Below are 11,123 nucleotides of genomic sequence, written 5' to 3' on the forward strand. Positions count from 1 at the left end.
TCTCTGGTCACAGCCCTAGTTCTATTTCTTGTTAATGACATAGTATGGGGTATCAAAGAGGGCAGAGAGCATTGCTGGGGGGAAGAGAGTAACTGAGCCAGGTATGGTGGTACATGTTTGTAACCTTGACACTTGGGAGGTAGAGGCAGGAGGATCATGAGCTTAGCCTTTGCTACATAGTGAGTTCAAGGTCACCCTAGGCCATCAGAGACCCTATCTTAAAAGAAACAAGCTAGAGAGGGGTGGGGAGTGTGTCACAGAGGCCCCCCAACCCTGAAGGGCAACGACAAGAGTGGTGTCTTAGTGAACCTGGATCAGAGGCAGTTGCCACCCTGAGCCACCCCTCCTGTGTGTCCTAAGGGTTATTGTGGCTTCTGAGCTGTGACACACTGCATTCTTCTGTCCCCCCACAAAGTCTAATCAAGTTCATCTTTCTGACGTTGTGCCAAGGAGCAAGGGAAAGTGAGCTCCTCTGTGGACCCTCCCCTCGGTTCCCAGCCCTCAGCTGACCACACAGGAACACTGGTGGGAGAGAGGAAGACATGCACCCACGTGATTCTGCCAGTTTCAGATTTATGGAGACTTTAAGGTCTCCCATGCAAGGCAGTTCTCCCTACCCCCAAGAAAAACACAGCTTTTCATCTTTCGGAGGCCTCTTATCTCCACCCGAACCCGCCCACCAGGAGGATGGATTCCTGAGTTATCCTGGAGCTGTGGTAAGCTGGTCTAGATGAAGGGCCCCTGCTGGGAGTGCTGGCCCTCCTGGGGTCCATGTGGCCTGATATGCTGGGGTCCTGTGCTTCCCGAGTCAACCTTGTAGGCTCAGAGCAAGGGACAGGGACAGTAGGGAAGGAAGCACCCAAACTGACAAGGACCTGGGCTGCCTGCCAATCTCTCCCAGCCCAGCAACCTCTGCTGGTCCCTGAAGATGGGGGCTGGAGGCAGAGATGTGGTAACAACGCGTTCTAATTGAGACTCTATGATTACGACAGACGGTGAACTGCAGGCCGTGTCGTGAGCACGCTGGGAGGAAGGCCTCTCTCTGTCGGTGCCATCTCTGGGCCAGATTTGGAATGGCCTAAAATAGAAGTAGAGATGGACACAGGCTTCTCCAGTCTGGCTCGAGGGAAGCCAGAGGGGCACAGGGGCCTGAGGCTCTAAGGTGGTTAGGTGGGGGGCTGGGGCCAGGGAGCAACAGCCAGGAAAAGCCTAGGGTGGACAACACACTAGTCAACCCTAACAAGACCACTGTGCTCACTGGATAGAGCTTGTGAAGGGTCTCCTGGCCTGGGTGGGCAAGATGGCTTAACAGGTAAAGAGCTTACCACAAAAGCCAGATGACCTGGTTTTAATCTCCAGAAGCTGACGGTGGAAGGAGAGAACCAACTTCATCAAGCTGTCTTCTGATCCCCACACGGCATGTCATGTGTGTCTCCCACACCCCATACCATACACACATACACAATAATAATAATGATAATAAATAAATGGGCGTCTGTCGTCTCCAAGCCTGCAGGTGCTGCCAGGGGAACTCAAATGGCAGGTATCCAGAGTGTAGGAAGCCCCTCCATCCTGGGGCTCTGAGGAGTGTGTAGCCCCACTGCACCCTACGTGCTAACCTGCCTGGCTCAATCTGGTGCCAGACAACGGGGCACAGGAAGACCCTGAAAGAACTGTCTTGGAAGAAAACACTAGAGACTACACTAGAGACTACAACAATTCCTTTATTGTAAAACTGCTGGTGGGTAAGTGAGTTCCTATTGCCTCTAGGGAAGGGTGTGTGGTCTCCATAAGAGCCCTAGCCTGCGGGCGATGTGGGTCGAGCACCTCGATAGCTAGTCTAGTTAGCCGAGTGCCCATTTCCAGATCACAAACAAAGGTGGGCAAAGGAAGTAGGGGGAGGGGGTGAAAGGAGGGAACAAGAGTCCTGAAAGGAGGGGGCCTGCCTATCAGTCAGTCGCTTTTTCCTGTGTTGTGTTGCCCCCTGCTGGCTGAAGATATTGTTGCCTCTGGACACTGGGGACAGCGGTTGTGGAGTCAGAATTCTAGCAGCAGCTTCCAGGGACTGTAGGTGCGGATGTGTAGACTGTTCAGATGCGGCTGTCCTACTTTATGGTCCGTTCACTTCCGCTGAGACATCGGGAGCCCAGGCCTGTGAACTGGAGTGAGCCCAGCTGGGAACAACAGAAGACTCCTTGCTTCCAAAGTGGCAAGGAGGTTAATTCTAGCTGCCTGAAAGTGCTATGCTGGTGTGGACACTGAGACTTCACTACCCAGAAGTGGAAGCTTCCTAACCTCACCTGCGGAGGCAGGTAGGGTTCATGGGTTCTGAGAGCTCAAGCGAGCGATCCAGCTTGCTTTTTTAGGAATCGTCTCCGTGGTGGGTCAGATCAACCCTGTGCTCTCAAATGAGTGAGACTGCAGGTCACACACGCCTGTGAAGGTGAGGTCCTTGGAGTGAGACCCTTCAGACCCAGAGCACTTCTGTGTCTCCAACAAGGAGGCCTGTCCCTTTGACACTCGGGCTAGGTAGACTTCCAGAGTCTTGAGCAGCCGTTTTGGGCTCTTCTTGGCCAATACTTCCAAGTCTGGAACAGAGGAGATGGGAAACTGAAGGCTTAGGGGACCCTAGGCGGGGGTTCGTGAGGGGGGTGGGGGGTGGCACAAGGCCTCAAGTCCAATGGCTCTGTGAACACCTCCAACCCCTGTCCTTTAGAGACAAGAGTAAAACAGTCATAGAGCCAGGGATCACTCCTTCTATCTCCCTGTCTCCACCTATTAAGTGACACCTATTAAGATGACAGGCTTGTGCCGCCACGCACAGTTGACGTAGCACTGGGATTGAGCCACGCACGTGCTCTAGCCGAGGTGCCACATCCCCAGCCCAAACTTTGATTGACTGCATGTTTTCAAAACCTACTTATTTTTTAAAGTATGTATATAATCTGGTGTGGGTACATGTGTATGTGGATATGTACACGTGAGCGTGAGTGCCTGCAGAGGTTAAGGAACAGGATCTCTCAGGAGCTGGGGTTACAGGCAGGTGTGAGCTGGCCCACATGGGTGCTGGGAACCAAGTGGGATCCTCTTGCAAGAGCAGGAGGCCATCTTAACCAGTGGGCCATCTTGTCAGTCCTGTTTTGTTGTTTTTTTGAGATTGGGTTTTACCGTGGCTTTCCTGGAGCTCACGTGTAGACCAGGCTGGCCTTGAACTCACAGAGATCTGCCTGCACTATGCCTATTGAGCTTTAGATTTTCAGTTCAGAAGATGTGGGTTGTTGTTTGATGTGATCAATCTAGAACCACGAATGCTCAAGACTGTAATCCCAACACAGGGGAATCGAGGCAGGAGGATTATAGCCTGGCTACAGTGTGAGACTATCTCAAAAATCTAAATAAAAATAACGGTAACAAGCAATCATCAGACTGTCGTGCATATCTGTAATCTCCCCCCCACCCCCAAGCAGGGTTTCTCTGTGTCCAGGACTCACTCTGAAGACCAGGCTGTGATCTTTGTATTCAGGAAGCAGAGGCAGATAGACTGCCATAAATTCAAGGCCATTCTGATCTACACAGCATGTTCCAGGCCAGCCAGGGCCTTACGGCAAGACCCTGCTTTGACACACAGATAACAAGCAAGGAAACAGAAGTGTATGGACAGACAGTGAGGGGTGTAGTGGCAGAGAAAAGAGAAATAGCAGGCCCCAGGGGGTTTGGAGGGGAGGGGAGGGGAGAGGAGTGGAAGGGAGGGGAGGAGGAAATGCAGTGGTTGTACCCTGCATTCTCCAGACCTGGCCACAGGAGGAAGCACCCACCTTTGAGGACGAAGCCTGAGTCTGAGATAGTCTTCTGCTGGGTCCTCCACACGCGTGCCAGGTGAAGGAAAGCGGCTGCATAGAAGCTGTTCACCACCGGGATGACCTTCTGCCTCCGGTTACATTCCCTACAGGACACAAGAGGTGACCTGCTCAGTCACAGATGAACTGCTTCCCAACCTACCCAGTCAGGTCACCCCACCCCACCATTCCCCAAGCAGCCTGGGTCAGGTTCGGGAGGTGAGGTGGCTGGTGCATGGGGATTGTCCAGATGGGAGAGCCAGCAGGTGACAGCTTGAAGATGGGGATGGGGATGGACCAGGCTCTGCTGGGTCACTCACCTGGAGAGACACTCTTCCCTCAAGGCCTGGATGGCAATGCGGGTGATGTTCACAGACATCAAACAGAAAGGGAATTGCTGGAAGGGGGGTAAGAGGTCAGTGGCCAGCCAGTTCTGGCCTTACGCATTTCTTCGCCTCATGTGGCTGGCAGGGTCGGCTGCTGCTGTTTTATGTTGCTGCTGCTTCTCACGTTATATACCAACATACTTAACTGTAACTTAAGGCCTGGAATCTAGGACTCCATATGAGGTTAGTCCAAATGAGTTCTGCATCCAACTCCCTCTTTTTTCATTTTTTAAAAATAAGGACCAGGCTTCACAGATCCCATGCTTGACTTAAATTCTCTTTGTAGCCAAGATCAACCTTGAGCTTCTTAATTATTTATTTAATGCGTATGATATTATTAAGTGTCTGCATGTATGTCTGTGTACCATGTGTATACCTAGTGCCAGAGGAGGCTAGAAGAGCATGTTGGGACCCTAGAACTGGAATTACAGAGAGTTGTGAGCTGCCACATAGGTGCTGGGAAATAGACCCTGTCCTCTGGAAGAGTAGCTACTGCTCTTACCTGCTGAGCCATCTTTCCAACTCCTGCTCTTGAACTTCTTCCTCCACCTGCCAAATACTGGGATTACAGTCATGTGCCACCATGCCCAATTTGTGTGGGTCTGGGGATTAAACCCAGGGCCTCGTGAATGCTAAGCAAGCGTTCAACCAACTCAACTCTATCCCATCACCTTCATGTTTTGACACAGGGTTTCATTATGCAGCCTTAGCTGGGTTGGAACTTGCTAGGTAGACCAGGCTGGCCTCAAACTTGTGCTCCTCCTGGCCATTTTTTGCATTTTCATTTGCCTCCATGCCTTTCTTTTGGGCTTAAATATTTTTGAATATCAAAGTAGGGTGACCCAAGCATCCTTTAAAGCTCAGCTGGCCTCACTCCTCAAGATTCTGGGGTGTGATTCTGGAGTGAGGTGCTGGCTGGGAATCCCTGTGTGGACCACTGGCAGATGTGGACCCAGTGGCTCAGGGCTCCCACTTCTGAGTGCCTGCTCTGTGCATACACACTGGACCTCTTAGAACTGCACACTCCTCACCAGGCGTTGGTGGTGCACGCCTTTAATCCCAGCACCTGGGAGGCAGAGGCAGGCAGATCTCCGAGTTCGAGGCCAGCCTGATTACCAGAGCGAGTGTCAGGATAGGCTCCAAAGCTACACAGAGAAACCCTGTCTCGAAAAACAAACAAACAAACAAAACAAAAACAACAACAACAACAAAACTGCACACTCCTCCTCTGCTGGGAGTGGGGACACACAAGGCCAGAATACAATGCTGAGCAGATACCTCCTGGAAAGCTACCCAACCACTGTCAGCATTGCTACAAGGTGCCTCCTTACAGGAGACTGACCTGTCCCACCTCTCCCCGGGGGACTGGCTACTTTTCAGGATAAAGTGCTAATAGCCCTGGGACACACGGAGGCTGGGGTGTCTCAGAATCTGGAGGTTTGGTCAATTCTCTCTCTCTCTCTCTCTCTCTCTCTCTCTCTCTCTCTCTCTCTCTCTGTGTGTGTGTGTGTGTGTGTGTGTGTGTGTGTGTGTGTGTGTAGCCCTGGCTGTCCTGGAACTCTCCATAGACCAGGCTGGCCTCAAACTCAGAGATCTACCAGTCTCTGCCTCCAGAGTGCTGGGATTAAAGGTATGGGCCACCACTGACCTGCTTGAGTTGATTCTTTTTTAGCAGGGGGCACGGCAGGCACCTGAAACTTAAACTTTCTCTTAAGATTTTCTCTTTTTAAAACATTTTAAAATTTTATGTGTATAGGTATGTCACCTGTATGTACGTCTGTGCACCATTTTCTTTCCTTTTTCTTTTTTTAAAGATTTATTTATTATGTATCTATGTATGACTGCAGGCCAGAAGAGGGCACCAGATCTCATTACAGATGGTTGTGAGCTAGGAATTGAACTCAGGAGTTCTGCAAGAGCAGACTCTCTCTCTCTAGCCCTCTGAGCCCTCTCTCTAGCCTACCATTTTCTTTTAAAAAAATTTGCATTTTAAGTGTATGGGTATGTTGCCAGTATGTATGTCTGATGCCATGTGTGCCTGGTAGGTCAAAAGAAGGTGCCAATCTCCTGGGTCTGGAGCTACAGACAGTTGCAGGGTGCCATGTGGGTGCTGGGAATCAATCTGGGTCCTCTGGAAGAGCAGCCAGCTCTCTTAATTGTGGAGTCATCGCTCTAGTCTCATAACAATTTCTCTTAATCATATTCATTTTTTTACCTGAGTGTATGCACGTGCACACGTGTGAAGGTCAGAGGACAATTTGTAGGGATCAGTTTTCTTTCTACTGTGTGGTTCCTGGGGATCAAGTCACTGGGCTTGGCAGCAAGGGTCTTTACCTGCCGAGCCATCTTAGTGGCCCTCGGCCATCTTTTCAGGAGTAAACTGACATGGCTTCTCGTTAGACATGTCCCGTAGACTGCTTCTGGAAAACCCCATGTTTTGGAGGTGCATAGGGCTGGAGGTCAAACGTCACATTAATTGCTGTGTTTTGAGATGGGGTCTTAATATGTGGCCCCTTCTGTCCTCGACCTGAGCAGTCCTCCCACCAGCACAGGTTTCAGTGACACACTGGAATTACTGGTTAAGGGTGATGGCATTCACTTGGTAACTGCCTGGGAGGCAGAAGAGGACCACTGCAGGCTAGGATAGGAGACATGGGGGGGGGGGCTCACAACCACCCTAACTTTAGTTCAGGGGATCTGACGCCTCTAGCTCTGCAGGCACATGCACTCACATGCACATATACACATATATGCATAATTTTAAAAATCCATCTTTCTTAAGTGCATGGGTGGAAACTTGAGGGTAAATAGGATACTTGAATAATCTCAAAGTATTTTTTGTAAGATGTTTTTAATTGTAAGGGGAAAACAGAAACTTTATTTAAATGGACAAAGACCAGAGGACACCATCTTCACCGAAGCTAGCATCACAGGAATAACACACAGGAGACAGTGTGTACACCTTGGTACCACATACCCAGAAAAGCACATTACATAGATGGTGCCATTTCATCCCAAACGCATACCTCCCATCTAATTTTGGAAAAAGAGAGAGAGAGAGAGAGAGAGAGAGAGAGAGAGAGAGAGAGAGAAACCTAAGATGGGGGATATAGTATGTCAAGGTGGCAAAAGACAAACTCAGGGTGAAATAAACCCTCCTGCAGGCTGGAAGAGATAAAGGAGACATGACAACAAGAGGCAATGGGACCCAAGGGTGAAAGACCAGGACAAGGTTGCTGCAGGGTACTCCAGTTAGTCACCCTTTGTTTGCATAACAGTCATATAGTTGGAGGTTACTGGGGAAGTGGAATGAGAAAGAAATGGCTGCTCTGTCTAGTGATCCTTTGGCGAGTTTTCTGTAAATTTAAAATTGGAGGGACACTAGCCCACTAGAGCATGTGGCTGTGGCAGGCCTTCCCCTTGTCCCCATTCGCCCTGCCTTGCTAAAACCATTAGAGCACATTCCGAAAGCCAGACACCAAGTGTAGGGAGCCGTCCCTGCATTCTCCATTACAATGATGGTGCCTGCAGGCACTGAATGTAAATTATTGCGCAGGCGCTGGGTAATTTTCCATTTCCTTGATCTCTGCCTATTCCGTGGCGTCATATGGCCTGATGAGCTGAAGCCAATCATAGGGTGACACGTCCCAGGCGGCGGCTGCCAGCCTTTATTAGGGGACAGGATTCTTGGCTCGGGGTCTCCGCTCTGGTAAGCTTATGCTCTCCTCTCAAGACGCATTAAAGCTTTCCTGCAGAAGGATCCGAATGTCCTGTGTGGTTCTTGCTGGCGAGACTATTGCGCGGGACAACCAAGGTCTACTCCCTTATTTGGCCACTTTCTCTTCCTGAAGCTGACTACCAAAGTCCAGCAATCAAGAGTTCCCTTTGGTTCACCTAATCAATATGCCCAATTAAAATAAGCATCCTATTCTAGCACAGGGTTTCCCCCTTACCCTGTATAAACACCATCTGCCTGTGGGCCACATCTGTCTCCCTCTATCCAGGGGCAGCCCTTTGTCCATCCAGAACAAATATTCCTGCCCCCTTCTCTTGTGTCCTTCCCCTTCTCCCTAGTCCTCCATCTTCTTACCACACATCCTAGACCATTCTCACACAGACCTCCCTTTTTCTCTTCTTAAGAATGACACCTGCAAGGCCATTTGCCCGTGGGTTTTTTTGTTTGTTTGTTTGTTTGTTTGTTTTTTCCTGCCTGAGTCAGAAAGCAGCCACTTTAACTTTTCCTCCCCCACTTAATAAAGGATCTCTCTGTGAAAACAGGTGTTTGGGTGTGGTTTGTGCCTAAACTGGGGTTTGGAAGGGAGTTCCCGCTGTAGGAGAGTCCCCTTCAAAAATCATTACAAAATAAGAAGTTAAAGTGCATTGGTCAGGAAGCAAGAGCAGGAGGATTAGGAATTCATGGCTAATATGGCTACAGAGTGAGCTTGAGGCCAGTCTGGTCTACCAGAATGCCTGTAAGGGTGCTGGTGAGATGACTCAGCCAGTTTGCCACCAAATCTGAAGACTTAAATTTGATCCCCAGGAGCCACATGGCAAAAGGAGAGAATGAACGCCCACAAGATGTCTTCTTCTGGTGTACTGTGCTTGCATGTACACACACACACACACACACACACACACACAGTCATTCTTACATTGGTTCCCATTACTCCAGCATGGGATCATATGTGCTATTATAACCTCCACAGGCACCTGCTCTCATGTGAACATACCTACACACAGACACATATGCATACAAAGAATTTTAAATAAGATAAGGGGCTAGAGAGATGGCTCAAAGCTTAAGAGTGGTGGCTCCTCTTCCAGAACACAAGAGTTTGAGTCCCAGCATGCACACAGTGGCTCACAACCTCTGTCACTCCATTTCCTGGGGTTCTGATGCCCTATCTGGCCTCCTTGGGCATCAGGCACACACACGTGGTACATAGACATACATACAGGCAAACATCCATACACATAAAAATAAAAAATAAAATATTTTTTATAAGTACATTGATCAAAGACAATGATGATCCAACACAATCTAGTCCCATGATGAGGTGTGGAGGCAGGAGGTCCAAACCTACCCTTCCCTTCATTCTAACACTTGGCTTTTTGTTCTATGTGATGGTTTATTTTTAGGAGTTTTTATCTAACCTTTCATAACACACACACACAGACACACACACACACACACACACACACACACACACACACACACACTTAGGTGGGAAGGCCCACGCTAAACGTTAGTGGCACCATTCCTTGGGCTGGCGCCCTGGGCTGGATAAAAAGGAGAAAGGCAGCCCAGCAGTAGCATCCATTGTTTTCTGTTCCCTGACTTTGGATACCATGTGACCAACCATCTGAGTCCGTCCTTCCTTCCTTCCTTCCTTCCTTCCTTCCTTCCTTCCTTCCTTCCTTCTTCCTTCCTTCCTAAGCTGCTTGGTCAGGTCATTTGTCATAGCAGCAGAAAGTTAACTAATACACTTCCACTTATTAATTTGAAAATACCAGGGCTAATCTGTCGTTTTGTCCTGTTTTTGTGTTTTGTCTCATGGAGCCCAGGCTGGCCTGGAATGTGCTATGTAACTGAGAATGACCTTGAACTACCAATTTTCCTGCCTCCACCACCTGATCAATACATGATCTCACCATGCTTCATTTTGCTCTTTGCAACTTTTCATGTGGTTATAACCCCCTTTCCCAGACTCCAGGGTTATGACTGGTGTCCTGCACTCCACGCCCAATAAAGCTCGGTCTGTCCCTATCTTTTACTTTTCCCCTACTTCCAAAATGTGCCACTGTGCTCCTGGCACAAATGTTGTATCCAATGTGTGATGCTCATGGCATGATAATAAGCTTCCAATTACCAGCAAATGTTCCCATGAGTAAATATTCACTCTATTTGTGGACCTGGCACGCTGCTGGGGACATAGTTTCCAGGCAGTACTGTGAAGCACTGATAGCCATTTCCTACCCTGGAGCTGGAGTATGTGTGTATGCGGAAGGGTGTTATAGCCTGCTTTTAAATCATCCTCCCCATTTTCCCCTACTGGCTTCTAAGTCACCGTGTAGCTGAGGATGACCCTGGCTTGTGCTCACCCCACCTCTTCCTCCAGAGTGCTGGAATTACAGGTGTGCACCACAATGCCTGGTTTGTGCTGATGGCTGAACACAAGGCCTGTGGACACTAAGCAGGCACTCTACCAACTGAGCCACATTCTCAGTCCCTGTCCCCCTTCTGAGACAGGGTTCTACTATGTAGAACCTGGGTCTCTCTGTATAGATCAGGCTGGCCTTGAACTCACAACAGACCCATCTGCCTCTGACTCCCAGAGTACTGGGATTAAAGGTGTGGGCTAGTACATTCAATTAAATCTTTTTTTTCCCTCCATTCTTCTTAAACAGGTTGTCTTGTAACCCAGGCTGGCCTTGAACTTGCTATGACAGTTAGGATGACCTTGAATTTACACTAACATGCCAGGTCTTGGGGACCTGTAATAAGCATTATATTGGTAAACTGTCATGTGCTGTTTGTCCATGTTGAGAGCTGACAAGAGTCCACTTGTCTCAGACTCAAGCCTGTTTATCTCAAGTGTCCCCCAAGACTCCTTGTCTTGAGGCAGGCTGACCTCAGCCCTGTAAGAGATGGGAGGGAGGAGAGCAGCAAACAGCTAAGGGCAATAAAGACACTGCACCTTTGAGACCAGCTAGAAGGAAAAGCATTTCCAATTCAGCTTACTAGTTTTTAGCCCATGGCATACAACTGCCTGCAGTGGGAGTGAGGAGCTGGAAGCTCCCCATGGAGAGACCCTCCTTTGCCCAGAGATCTCTCATGTGGATTTGAGCAGGGTTTCCTCATCGTTCGTTCTTGTTGGATGTGGTAACTGCTTGATTTAAT

General features: G+C 49.2%; 1 protein-coding gene across 3 annotated transcripts in view; it reads right to left on the bottom strand.

The window, feature by feature from the left end:
* Positions 1-1,704: 1,704 nt before the first annotated feature.
* Elmod3 (ELMO domain containing 3) overlaps positions 1,705-11,123 on the bottom strand; it is a 34,278-nt gene continuing 24,859 nt past the window's right edge. For all 3 annotated transcript variants that reach the window (XM_027429465.2, XM_035448609.1, XM_027429466.2), the window contains 3 exons: positions 4,157-4,233; positions 3,816-3,943; positions 1,705-2,588 (listed from right to left, as the gene is read on the bottom strand). In XM_027429465.2, the coding sequence (XP_027285266.1) occupies positions 2,386-2,588; positions 3,816-3,943; positions 4,157-4,233 (408 nt within the window). In that variant the 3' untranslated portion in view covers positions 1,705-2,385. The remainder of the gene's footprint in view (positions 2,589-3,815; positions 3,944-4,156; positions 4,234-11,123) is intronic.

Source organism: Cricetulus griseus, chromosome 8 (genome assembly GCF_003668045.3).
Source record: "Cricetulus griseus strain 17A/GY chromosome 8, alternate assembly CriGri-PICRH-1.0, whole genome shotgun sequence".
Classification (NCBI taxonomy): domain Eukaryota; kingdom Metazoa; phylum Chordata; class Mammalia; order Rodentia; family Cricetidae; genus Cricetulus; species Cricetulus griseus.